The sequence below is a fragment of the Cibotium barometz genome, chromosome 55 (genome assembly GCF_041138505.1).
Source record: "Cibotium barometz isolate CiBa-2024 chromosome 55, ASM4113850v1, whole genome shotgun sequence".
NCBI classification, from domain to species: Eukaryota; Viridiplantae; Streptophyta; class Polypodiopsida; order Cyatheales; family Cibotiaceae; genus Cibotium; species Cibotium barometz.
In genome coordinates, this window is record NC_141100.1 from 1018868 (window position 1) to 1032844 (window position 13977).

At 43.8% G+C, this 13977-nt stretch overlaps 1 protein-coding gene across 4 annotated transcripts; it reads left to right on the plus strand.

Annotated features, from left to right (window-relative positions):
* The first annotated feature begins 10536 nt into the window (after positions 1-10536).
* On the plus strand, positions 10537-13461 carry LOC147607238 (uncharacterized). Of its 4 annotated transcripts, XM_086790600.1 has the most exons (3): positions 10538-11939; positions 12161-12843; positions 12965-13461. In XM_086790600.1, the coding sequence occupies exons 1-2, from the start codon at positions 10709-10711 to the stop codon at positions 12238-12240; spliced, it is 1311 nt and encodes a 436-aa protein (XP_086646726.1). In that variant the 5' UTR covers positions 10538-10708; the 3' UTR covers positions 12241-12843; positions 12965-13461. The 4 variants fall into 4 exon arrangements, with proteins under 4 accessions (XP_086646725.1, XP_086646723.1, XP_086646724.1 ...); XM_086790599.1 differs by having other exon boundaries at positions 10537-12843; positions 12942-13461; XM_086790597.1 differs by having other exon boundaries at positions 10537-12843.
* Positions 13462-13977: the final 516 nt, after the last annotated feature.

Below are 13977 nucleotides of genomic sequence, written 5' to 3' on the forward strand. Positions count from 1 at the left end.
AATGGGCACATGCGGGTATCGACGGAATCCATGCATCAGCTACAACTTGTGTGCGACGTATATCTCAAGATGGGCAATGGTGGCCTACCATGCATGCAGATGCTGAAACATTTGTTCGTAACTGTGCTTCATGTAAAATTCAGAAGCCAATTCATAATGTCACATTATTCCAAATTTCAACTACACCAAGTTGGAGTAAGTATATTGTGGACTATCTTCAGCATGGTCATAAGGATCAAACAATTCCTAAACATCGAAAGCAGGCTATTAAAATTGAAGCGGCAAACTATATGCTAATAGAGGGCCAACTCTACAAGAGGGGCAAAGATGGCAACTTACGCATGTGTGTATGTGAAGCTGACTATCTAAAAATCTTAACTCATGCACATGCAGGTGTTGGGGGTGGACACTTTTCTGGCAATACCACAGCAAAGTTGATTAGGTGGTCTGGGCTTTGGTGGCCAACCTTACAAATGGATGCCGAAGAATATGACGATTGTCAAAGGACCAAACCTCCCATCACAAAGGATAACATGCCATTGCAGCCTATGTTAAGCACACGTGCTTTTGCAAAATGGGGTATTGATTTTGTCGGTCCCATTAAACCTCCAGCTCGTAACACGCATGCAGAATATATTATAGTTGCAACCGACTATTTGACTAAATGGGTAGAGGCAAAGGCAACAGTCAAAAATGATGCCAGAACCACAGCCAAGTTCTTGTATGAGTACGTGTTTACACGCTATGGCTTACCAATTGAGATCGTTAGTGATCAAGGTGTACATTTTGTAAATGAAGTCATAGAATTTTTGCTTCAAGAATTTATGGTAATTCACAAGCGTTCTGCACCCTATCATCCCCAGACTAATGGACAAGCCGAGAGTACTAATAAGATTCTCTGCACAGCACTCACAAAGATTGTTGAGGGACATAGGACTGATTGGGAGCAAAAGTTGCACTCAGTTCTCTGGGCATATAGGACAGCCTATAAAACATCTGTGGGCACAACCCCATTTGAACTTGCTTTTGGGCTAGACACAATTCTTCCCATTGAATTTCTTGTACCTACTCTACGAGTAGCTAAACAATTGGATTGGACTGGTCATGAACTTTCACAACGCATTGACGAATTGGAAAAGCTTGATGAGACCCGCTTATTAGCGGTAATGGGGATGTATGCTGAGAAGAGGAGACAAAAGCAATGGTATGATAGAAATGTAACAACTGGCCGATTCAAAAAAGGAGACCTGGTGCTCTTATACACACTTAAGAAGCATAAGAGAAAGCTCAAGAAACGTGGCTTAGGACCGTTTGTGATTAATGAGCTTACCCCTAGTGGTGCAGTGCGTTTAGAGACACTAGAAGGTGAGCAAATGCCTAACTTCATTAACGGAAGTCGTCTCAAGAAATACAATGAACCATTAACTGAAGCCATGCTTCAACAGATGCATGCTGCACAAACACGGAAAAAAGCACTTGACCTACTTAAACGGCAGGCTCAAGAGGAGGCTAAAGCTAGAGTTGCAAAAGCCAAGGAGCGTCGCAAAGCTTCTATGTTAGCCATACAGTTGGCTACTGATGAGCCATATGTCGAACCATTCAATATTCAAGTGTGCCTTCATCTTCATGAGACTACCTACTTTGTCTCTGCTTTAATTGACTCTGGTGCAGATTATAATGTTCTCTCGTTTGACACCTGGATAGCCTTGGGTCAACCACCACTTGTGCAAATTCCTGTGGACCTACGAAGCTTCTCAGGAGAAGATAACCCTATAGAGGGAAAATGTGTCATTATGATGACCATTCATGATCACCAGATGTCAGTGCCCTTTTATGTGGCACGTAAGTCCAAGGCAGTAGTAGAGGTTGTTCTCGGTAGATCGTGGTTAAGTGCTACCAATTGCTCATTAGATTGGAAAAATAGACAATACAAGTTGCAAATTGATTCTGATTGCATCTTGGGATCTGCTACACCACGAGCTTTATCGTGTCAAAGGGGTAATGTTTCTACCTTACCCTACCCACAATCAAAATCTGCTTTTGAAGCTCCAAAACAAATGATGTGGATAATTGATGAGTACTCAAGTGAGGGCCATGGCTGGCATGTTCCAACTACTCTAGTTGCTGCTCAAAGAAGGCCAGGTAAGAAGGAATTATCAATGTGGCTACCCAAAGCTGCGTACAAACTTGTACCATCTAGTCCAGTTGCTAAGCCTCTTAAGAAGCACATCATTTCCAAGCCTAAACCTCGAATTATTACTCGATGGGTCCCGAAACATGTTCTCAAAGCACAAGGCTATTATGAGGGTGCAACAGCAATTTGGCTTCCAAAATGCCATGCTTTGACAGGGGTAAAAGAGTGTTTCAGAAAGATTCCAAAAGTCACCCCTGATTGCCCATATCAGTGGGTGCAAAAGAAATCAACACAAACTCTTCAAGAAAGGAAAGGTGGCTGTGGTAGCACCTACAAAACAACTTGTGTTGATCTTCCTAAAACATGTATTGAAACACCTGCTGTCCCTATTTCTCCTTGTTTCACAATTCAACCAACAACTTGTGTACCTACGACAAGTCCAAATGTGTCTCATTTGAGCATAGATTCTAGCATTTCAATGCCTAAATCCTCTTATCTTGCTCAAATTCCAAGACAATTGCTAAAGTGTCCACCTCTTAAAAAGGATATACCAAAAACTAATGATAAGGCATTAACACTACAATTAAAGCTCTTTGGTAAATCAATGTTTGAATAATGTAGTTCCTTATACCTTTAGAAGATGTATTTTCTTTGAAATAATCTTGTTTTTGATTGGAATTGTCATGATGGATATGAGTGTTCTAAATTTCATTGTTCTACGTCCAGATAACTCCTGATGGATATTTGGCGAGATACATGTCCACCATGCATTGACCCTGATAGTACTCGACCAGATCATCGCGGGGGTTATAGTGCTCCTCCATTTCAAACACATTCTAGGTACTTCTATGCTCCCTTAGGTGAAAATTGCTGTGGGCATCACTTTGTCACATTATTCTATCAACAGCATCACCCATTTCCACATTGTCAAGAGTGTGCACGGCTTGTATTAGAAGAAGCTTCACATATTTGTTGGATATGCCGCTCTTACTTTAGACGATATGGCACGGGCTTAATGAAGCAAATTGTGGGAGTTACACCCCAACGCCATAATCTTCTTAATGTGAGAATACCAGAGAGGGGACCAAATCAACGACGATTACCTGAGGAGGTTCAAGCACAACAATGGAGGGATGCAAGCCTAAATGACTTGCACAACCACCGATCTTGCAAGCCCTCCTTCCCCAAGCCTCCACATGTCAATATTGGATCAATATGAGTACCTACATTGCACAGTTCCAAAATCGAAACTGTCTGATTAACCTTCCCATAGAACCAATGCCATACTTTAGTGAGGAAGCACTCCTTCCTCTACCACCTTCTCCAGCGGCAGGTTTTTGTGAGGGGTTGTCTCTGCATCCTGAGGAAATTGATACCATCTTTCCAGCAGACGAGGACACGGATCCACCACCAGCGCAAGGGTAAGCACATCGACTCCACAATAAGATCGACAAGCCAGGGCACTTTTCTCCCATTGGGTTTTTCCCCTCGGCTATATTCGGTGTTTGGCACCAATAGCAAATTTTATTTTTTTTCTTTTCTTTTCTTGTTTGTTAATAAAAATTTTGCAGAGATCCTCGCTAAAACAAGAGCATCAAACACGCCCCACTAGTCCACCTACCTTGCACACAAATTAGGAAGGGGGGAGACATGCTACGCTTACAAAGATCAAGGAGGAGCAATCTGCACCAAAATCAGCAATGCATCAATGCAAACGAACAACATCAACAGGGCACTACAACAGGTGTATTCAAATCTTAATCTCTACTTCTTTTTGTGCTCTTATCTTTCGAATATATGGTTTGCATGTTCACACAATATTGGCTGGTTTGAGTTTTTGATTAGTTGTTAAAATATGGTGAGTGAGTTCTAGAGTCTTAGAAGACTTAGTAAAAGATATTTCTATCTAAAGACAGTGTAGGATATATACCAAGGGAGTATGCCAAGTACTTATGTTTCCAAGGTATATTAGTTATCCCTAGTGGTAGCTACCTCTTAGATATGAGCTAGGTGCTAGGAGTCATAAAAATTTATGAAAATATACCCTAAAAAATATATATATATACAAAATAAATTGAGACATGAAGTGTCTACCGCTGTGTGAAATGCTTGGTAGGACCTGGGGTTGTCTTAGCACCTTGGGGCCGATGCCTTGGTTTCCATGGGGTGAACACTGATGTCTAAAAAAGCCTCTGAAGAAGACCATTGAGGAACCTATCGCCTTGATAGATGTTGGTAGGACTTGGGGGTACACTATGGGCCCTCAAGACCGATGCTTTCATCTTCAAGGGGTACTCCTTAGGTCATAACAGAAAGAAAAAGGGTCTGTCGCCCTTGAGATACTTAGCGGTCTTTAGATTCTCTTGGCGGAGGTCTCTTGGCCATTGCTTGGGTCTCTTTGGGATAGAACCTTAATCTTTATCACCTTCTACACACATATCAAAAAAGAAAAGGAAAATAAAAAAAAAAAGAAAAAAAAAACGAGAGTTCCAATCACCTTTGCTCATATTTAGGAGTAGATATGCCACTTAGGAATAACTTACATACTTGTAGGACATTGAGACTGCGGTCATAACCGGCGGTGTACAAAGCACACTTGCCTTTGCATAGCATTATCTACCACTTAAGTCTCACTTTGACTAGTCTTTACTCACCTATTTTAGGACTCATTAAAACTTTAACCAGCCTTGCACTTATATGCTCACGTGTGAAATCATCATTGCTGATTTTTCTTTTCTTTTCTCTTCTTTTTCTTTTTCAATAAAAGACTTCAATGTATCAATTGTTTTTTGTTGCAGCTCTTGCTACTACCGCGCTCGAGGACGTGCGCAAAATAGGAAGGGGGGAGTGTTGAAGATTAATACAAGGATGCAACAAAAAAGGTACTTAGGGCTCTTGTAAAGAGTTCCACTTTGTAGATGTATGTGTGGGAGAGGGCTTCACAATAATCCCACATGGGAACTTTTGAGAGTTCTAGAATTTTTGTATAAAAGGTGGCTCATTTGAGAGCATGGACACATTGGGCAAACTCATGTTTGAGATCTCTTGAGACTAGCTCTCCCTCTTCTTCCATAGAGGTGCAAGCTCTTCTCACTCCCCATCTACATTGTTGTAAGTTCTATTCTTTTGTTAATTCAATGCAATGAGTTGATATTTGTCTCTCTTCTTTTGTCAATTCTCTAGTATGCATGTTTCTTATTGATAGCTCCAAGAGTTGTGTGCATGCTAGGGAAATGATTATTTGAGAATGAAGAATGCTTGATCTTGTGTAAGCAATAGCTAGGCTTTCTTCTTGTTTGGATGTATGGATGAATGGAATGTGGAGTTGAGCAATAGCAAGATTGAGCTTGAGTGTGTGTTGAGTCTATGTCAATAGTAGTAGTTTTCTTAGCATTCTCTCCATCAAATGGATAAGCTTTTGTGCACCGGTACGGGTTGAATCCCTAGCTCCGAAAGGGATGCAAATCCCATTGGATTGAGCTAAGTGTGGATCATACTACTCTTGCTACAAGTGAGAGAGTTATTCCGTCTCTCCATTGGCGCCGCTGCCGGGGAATAACTCTCTTCATACTACTCTTGCTACAAATACTCGTGCTATGTGGTCCTAAGCACACCGAACACCATTGTTGCTCTCTTCTTGGGTACATATGGCTATTCTGAGGAGCTCGATTACCCCTAAAGTATTCTTGGAGAGCCTTAGTAAGGTCGGTCACAGACATTTCAGATATCTTGGGCTCCTTGGCAATAGGTTTCATCGTCATTGACTCGTGCCCAGATACTTGCGAACTAACGGATTTTGTTTCTGAAGACACCTTTTTACCTGCAATCATCAAGTTGTCTTCTAACTGGATTGCATTGGCAGTGACTGCTTCCCACGTTGTAAGACCTCTAATGACTAGGCCATTGTAAATGTCCTCGTGGCGCAATCCTCGGATGAATCTATCAAGAAGTTGGTTGTTATTGAAGCGTTCATCGGGAGTGCAGCGAGAATTTAGATGCTTCAATCGACTTATAAAGTCTCTCACTGACTCCCCTTTCTCGCGTTCAGCTTTTTGGAGTTGAGATGCTACCCCCCAAAGCACACCCTCACGTATGTATTCTTTCAAGAACAATCTCTTGAGAGTGGGGTAGTGAGTGCGCTCTTCAACCCTTAAGGTTCGATACCAATCTCCGGCCTTCCCACTCAAGGTTAAGCCTAGGGCTCTTATGCAGCTCATTGTGCTCTTCCAAGGAATCACACACGTGTTCAAAGACTTCAATGTGCTTCCTAACGTCCTCGTTACCACCACTGAAGTTTTGAGTGAACTTAGCCACTTGTACTGCCTTGCTTCTAGGTTCTCTCTCAGGCATGCCCTGCATGTTTTCCGCAATGGATCGTCCGATCGTCTGAGCAAACGCTGCGAGATCACCTAAGTGAGCAGGCATAGTTGGTGGAGGCACTTCTGGGATAGCCTGGCTGATAGGAGTTGGCGTTGGTCTGAGTATGTTGGCAAATGACGTAGGATATGATATGTGGCTAGGCCTAGCTCCCCTTGGATAATGGTTATGATAAGGTGGTCGTGGAGCATACGCCATTGGCATACTAAGAGGCGTAGGAGCTACATGAGCATGAGTAGCGATAGGTACATATGGTTGATAGGCACTGGCACGCACTGTTGTAGGTACTGTTCCACTAGGTAGCGGTGTCGTACTAACTACAGCGGTAACAGGTGCACTTTCAGCTATGCTCATCATTGGGGTAGGCATTGCGGATTCCCTAATGGAAAGTTGAGCCAAGGTTGGAAAGCTAAAGTTACTGCTCGTGGGCTCAACCTGCATTGAGACTCCAGGCAAAACAACATATGAAGGGTCTATGGGACTCACCGAGGGAGTCTCCATTGTGATAGGGTTGGTTGTTTGGCCTTGCTCGTATCCAAAAACCTCATAGGGCCAGTGGAAACTAGGTTCACTCCCCTATTTTGCCTCTCAATTTGGATAATTCTATGAATAACCTCACATATCATTTGCTGTTGCTCTTCTAGATTAGTGGCGCTAGATGTAGATCGTAGGACTTCTAACCAACCCACATGGTATGTGTAACCCGTGTATAGGTCCGTTAGAGTCTCTGTGTGTAGATCATATTCCCAATTTTCATTGAGAAATATCCCATCTAGACTTGGTGTGCCAAACGGTTCTCTTGAAGTGGACGCAATGTCACTTCTTATGGATTGGCTTCTAGGGACCTCTCCTTTAGGAAGAGTATCGGAAGGTGGTAGCTCAGTAGGGCCCTCATTAAACGAAGTGGGTAGAATATCCACATGGACACTCTTTGGGAAGGTAGGGTCCACATAAGATGTGAATGGCGAATCTACTACCCCTCCTTCCTCATTTACTTCGCTTGTCGCATGCTCAGAGCGTGTAGCTCTACTAAAGGTCTCTATTAGACGACTAAACATGCTAGATCCGGGTTGTGGGGCCCACACTGGCATGTTTTGGCTTGTCTCCTCAGGGTTCTTGGTAGGGTGTCCTTCCATGGCTTCTGAGTCAGAGGACGAGTCACTATCCACTATTCGTGGATCTTGGGTTGCACTCCCTTGGGTTCCAGCCGAAGGCCAAGATGCCAACGTGGAGGGATGGTGTGAGCCTGCGTAGACTGAAACGCTTTCTAGTGGCTCGGACTCCAGCACCCGACCAAAGCGTAGATGCATGTGACGTGGGTACCCTACGTGCGTTGGTAACTACCCTTGAAACTCACACAAGTGGTTTCTTAGGTGTTTCGCACCCCGTTTTTACTTGTTTTTGTGTTGTTTTTAACCTGTTTTTGACCCCCTTACATACGGTCGAACTTGGACTAGGGCGTGTGATAGCTCGAAACGAGCGTATCGTTCAAAGGGTCCTAGTGTGCTTTACAGCACCGTGTTCGCCTATCTAGAGCTCCTGTAGTCCTCAAAACAATGAGGGCTTTATCCCACATGCTCACTTTACTCCTTGTTGGGGAGTGGGCTACATATAGGGCCTGACTTCCCATAAGCTCTCACTTGAAAAGAAAGCTATGGAGGCTCACTTTACTCCTTGTTGGGGAGTGGGCTACATATAGGGCATGACTTCCCATAAGCTCTCACTTGAAAGAAAGCTATGGAGGCTCACTCTCCTATATATATATATCAAAAGACCGAGGCCGGGGCCGTGGGTCGTGGGTCAATTGGGGTTCTTTCTTTTCAAAAATTTTTTCTCCAATTAGAAAATCTTTCCTCTCCACACGTTTGGTTCTTTCTTTAAAAATAAAATTTAATTTTTAATTTTTTATATTTTTTTTAATTTTTATTTTCTGTTTTTTTTCTGAGATAAGTTTTCTAGGGTTTCTAGCCTTAGGCGCGGCGCAGTTTGCGCACATAGCACAGCTCTGGGGATTCAGAAACCCCCCTCACACGCAGAAAACCAGATAACCGATCGTGCGCCCACACGCGGAGCGGAAAAATAACAAAAGAAACAGAAATGCAGAAGACAAATTGCAGAAACAGAGATTGTAAACCACAGAAACACCTCAACAGCAGCAAACACACAGTCGCTTTCCTACAGTGTAGATTAAACTTCATGCAGCAGCCGAGCTGCAAACTGGAGCTTGGTGCAGGGCAACTCCCCGGCAACGGCGCCAAAAATGTGCGCTTTTGCCGCACAGGTCGTAGCTGGGGACTTGCCGGACACCGTATGCGAGCCACGAATGGCTGCAAGCATACAACCAGGGAAGGAAGCTCAAACAGAATGCCAAAGGGTGTGTCACTCACCGCTCAACCGCCGCCTTGAAGGATTCCCGCGTCGCAGCCGTGAAGGAGGAGCCGCCGTCTCACTGCTCTACCGCCTCTCCGCCGCCATGCCGCTACACAGTGCTCGATCGCTCTCTCACTCTCTCTCTCTCTCTCTCACACACACGCAGGAGAAGGAAACCAAAGAGATAAGGCAAGAGCACTCTTGTATTCACAACACATGAGAATGAGGATTTTAGGGTTACATTTGACTCTTATAGGTGACTTGGCCGTTCACACTTGGGCGTCCATACATGGCCGGTCGATCCTAACCCTTATCCTACTAATATTCAAGGTGCACCTCTCATCGGTGATCACCCAATCCCTTCATCCTTAACATATGGTGCCGACAAAACCCGGCCCATGACTCAGAATATTTAAATAAATGACGTAAAACATAGTACGTCTCAATGTCCGTCATGGGTTAACATGTAATTGCACACTTGGTTGGATCTACTGCTAAGACTTTTATTGACATGATGTGCCTACTTGCTACTATAAATGCACATTTGGATGGATTTAGACTAAGCTTGCTTTCTTACATTTCTCCAAACACAGCATTAGCTAATATGGTTTTAGACTCACATCTATTTTTAAAGAAGTTTAGCTTGCATGCTCAAGAAAGCTATCTTTTAAGTAAGCGAATTTTGAAAAGCAAGTTATTCTTGAAGAACTCGACATATTTGTAAAGCACACTATTTTGAGCCCCAAAAGCTATCTCAAGAAATATATTTAAGTACACCAAGAGGAAGCGTGGGCTCACTCTTGTATGGGGGCAAATTGGACCCAATCTTGTGTCTTGAGCAATTGTTTATTCTATTTATGCTTAATATTTTATATTGTTGCAATCATTATTTGGGTTCATGCCAACCTCCCACAACAAGTCTCTACATATGACAATGTGGCAAATATGGTCACGAAGACTCTCTCACGAGAGAAGTTTGAAGCTTTTTGCAAAGTTTTGGGCTAATTGCAATTTGGGGTTGGTTAGCCACATGATCCCTATACATGTTCACATGATCACTAGAGGAGAGATTTGTAGCCATTTATATAGTAGTGACGTGTGAACGTAGGCTATTATTGGGCCAGGGTACCTTTTCCCTCTTTAAGAGGTTCTTTCTCCCGAGCGTATGTACACACTCTTATGAGTGTGTGTAAGTGACCTTATCATGTCACTTTACTTGTACTCTACTCATTCTCATCAATTTACTTTGAGTGCTATGTGCTTCCATTCTTGCTTATTGGTGGTGGATGGAAGAACAGAGCTAAGCCCTAGGCTAGTTCCCATCGGCGGCGCGACAGCCGGCCACATAAGTTCAAGTCAAGTGCTCACCTTAGCCTTACCAAATCACATGTCGTTGGGTCTTGCCTTCGAGCTACAATGCAACTCCCTCATGTGTCGTTGGGTCTTGCCTTTAAACTTAGGACATGATGAAAGTCAAGTGCTTATCTTAGCCATGCCAAATCATGTGTCGCTAAACTAAGCTAGTCTACCCAGTCTCGTGGCATTGTAGGAGGATTCATCTCCAAGTCTAGCCTAATTACTTGTGGAGTCACATGGCATGATAAAGTGATTCATCTTCTAACTACTTGTGGTGACTTGCACATTCCTTGATCTCCTTCCCCTTTAGTCCAGGACTAACCAGTAACTGACCTCAAAAAAAGACTTGGATTGTCTTGGATCACAGAGCTCTTTTCCCAGCCGACAAGCTGGATGTCTACATAGACTCGCCCCTCCCGTGCTCGCGATGGTGTTTCGTTTTGCGATCGAGACGGTGGAGAGCTATCCCGCATGGCTATGGTAGCGTGCACGAATTTGGTGGCGCGGCAATTCGTGCCCAGGCCTTTTCCTTGGGCATGCAGGGCGAGGGGAGGAGGAAGGAGATGGTGCTGCGTAATGGCTTCCCTTCTTCCTCCTCCGCCTATTGCAGCATCAGAGGACGAAGAGGGTGGTGCTGCTGCTGTGGTGGCGGGTCTCTCCGATTTTCTGCTCAAGGGCTGCAGCGGATGGCGGGAAGCCCCCAAGTGCCCAGACTATGTGGGGCCGGTGGCGGTCGCTCGGACTGCAGACGGGCGGGGCCGGGGGCTTTTCGCCACTGAGGACGTGCGAGCGGGCAGCCTCCTCGTCATCAGCAACGCCATGGCCATCTCCCACGACGACCCCCACCGCATCCTCCTCCTCTCCAAGCTCATATCCCTTGCACAGGAAAACCATAATTTTTTACGCAGGATTTACTCACTGGCTGCCAGCCTCTCCTCTCAGAACGACATGGCAGTGCCCACCATGGGCTTCCTGACTTCAAAGACTTCAAAAGAGGAGGAGGAGGAGGAAGAAGATGATGACGTCCCACAGCTTGATCCCCAAAGAATAATGGACATCATGCTGCTCAACTCTTTTGAAGGCGAGTTCACCTCCCGCGACCCAGAAAACCCCAAAACCAGGTTCTGTGGCCTCTGGCTCATCCCTTCGCTCATCAATCACTCATGCCACCGCAATGCCAGCCGGCTTGTGGTTGGAGATGCCATGATCATCCATGCTGCCGCTGACATCCGCATGGGCGAGGAAATCACTATCACCTATGTGGATGTCTTGGCCCCTCTTCGGCTTCGCCAAGAGGCATCCCAGGCCATGAAGTTTGGCTTCTCTTGCAACTGTAGGAGATGTGTCTTGGAGAAATCAATCGATCCTTTGCTGAATGATGTAAGTCATGCATTTTGTGGTCTACACAACAAGGCTACAGAGGAGGTACATGCTGCAATCTTCTCTCAAGAGCCTTTACCTCTCGAGTCATCCTTTCCAGCATGCATGGAGCTCTGGAATATCTTCGAGACATTGCACAAGAGAATACACTCATTTGATGGGCTTTCCAAGCTGGAAAAGCAGTGGATCTTGGCTGGTTACTCCTCAGCTTTTCTAGCCAAATGGCTTGTCACCGGTTACTCCACTGGTTTTGCAGATAGATCAGCCTTTGTAAACCAAACTGTTGTGGAATTTGTAGAGGCCATGAAGGCAACGATACCAGGTTTGCTCCACACTCTATGGCTGATTACACTGTTGGTGGGTATTGCTCAGAAGATGGAAGGCAATGAAGCTGTTGCGAGAAAACTGTTCAAGCTAGGCCTAAACGAGTGTTCACGTGTTTATGGGAACCAAAAGCTGGATGTTCTTGTGAAACTCATGGAGCAGTCTACAGAAGTGATACCTTTTTTCTGATGATTATCAGTGCTCTTGATGGATTTACAGGACCAATACAGGTTTTATGGAGTGGTTTCATGCCGGTAGGCATCACATGCTCTACCTATTGCTGTTCTGGGAATCTCTGAAGTGAGGATTCCAACATTTTTCTATGGAAGAACTGGTGCATGACATTCTTGGTGGATTATTTTCTACTCATTCATCTATGGAGGATGACTTCCCAAGCGATTTAAGGGAGTGCTGTTGTGCTTTTTTCGTCCAGGACTATTTGCATTTGTCTGCTATAATTGGCATAGATTAAGAAGGGATTGGAGCCATGTGTTTTTTTGTCAAGGACTTTTGTTTGCCATAATTGGCATAGATTAAGAAGGGATTACAGCCATGTGCATCACCCTCTATACAAAAGGAGCTGTCGTGGAACCATGGGCTCATCCTTTTTGTTTTGTATGGTTCTTAGGTTCATGTTTTCAAGGTCTTCCCAGGTGGGGTTCTGTTTCTCTTTCTTGATGAAGAGCGACATTGCCTATGGCAGATTTAAAAGAAACCTTATGCTGGCACTTCAAACAGAAGCAGCCATGGATAGTGCATTTTTATGCATGTCTCATCGAGTTGAACCTGTTGTCCCACATACTACTGACAAAATCTGAATCTTAAATTCTTGATCTAGATTCCTCAACACCATCATTGAGGTGGAAGACTCTGAAGTGGATGATACTGTATGCTCTTCCAAGGTAAAGTTAAGACTGACTGCTTTTATTGATATAGGGAAGTAGGATTTCAGCATATTCTCTTTGCATCAAGATGACAAGTGATTTCAGCTTCTTTTTAGGATTCTAAGAGATTTCCTTGCAGTATCAGCAAACATGCAATGTGAAGATTTTCATCAAAGCGAAATTACGAGGAACCTAGCATTTCTGAAGGGGTGTCTTCTCACAAAATAACTTTGACATGAGTAAATGAGCTGCCTCAAAACACCATGGCCAATTCTGGTGATAGGGATGGCCTTGAACAAACCTTTACACAAGTTTGGCTGTGGGAAGTAAAGGGTTGTGAAAATTTGATGGCTTGCTTGGATGCAATGATAAGTCACATGTTTGGCTGCAAAGTAAAGAAGAGCAACTAGAGTTCGTCTAAAAAAGAGCTTCTTAAGTTTTGTTGTTTGTTGATGCATGTTAACCACTCCATTGGTTAACATGGTTACGCCCACCCGTCTAAAAAAGGTCTTTTGAAGTGTTGTTGTCTGTTGATGCCTGTTAGCCATTGCATTGGTTAACATGGTTTCGCCCGGATGACCTAACGTAAGGCACTTTGCCATCTTGCTTGCGTAAATGGACACTTAACTTTTGTAAGACGGCATTGGAGATTTGTTTACAATGCGTGCAATGTTAAATAGGGAAAGTCTATGGACTTAGTGTACATAGTTGCTTAAGACTATAATAAGGAAAGTCTATGGACTTACTGTACATAGTTGCTTAAGACTATAATAATGGTTGGATCATTTTTAAGTTTGGTTGGTTTAGTGAAAATTAGTCACTTTTATGTGTGTCAGTTTGGACAATAAACAATACACAATCATTTCCTTGCAATAGTTTACTTGTGAGCTCTCGTTCTTCTCTTTGTTTGCTTGCTTGTATGCTTTTGACTTCATGCTTGCTTGATAAATGCATGCTTGGAGTAGGTTTGATTTCAGGCTTCTCTCTTCAATTAGCTTCTTCTTTTCTTGTCTATTGTGAGAGAGAACTTTTGTGAAGGACCATTTTTTCTTGCTTTCATCTAGGCATTGAGAGCTCTTCTTTTGTTCCTTTAGCAAGGGCCATTCCAGAGTGAATGATAATGACGCGATAGAGGAGCTAGTGCACTATACA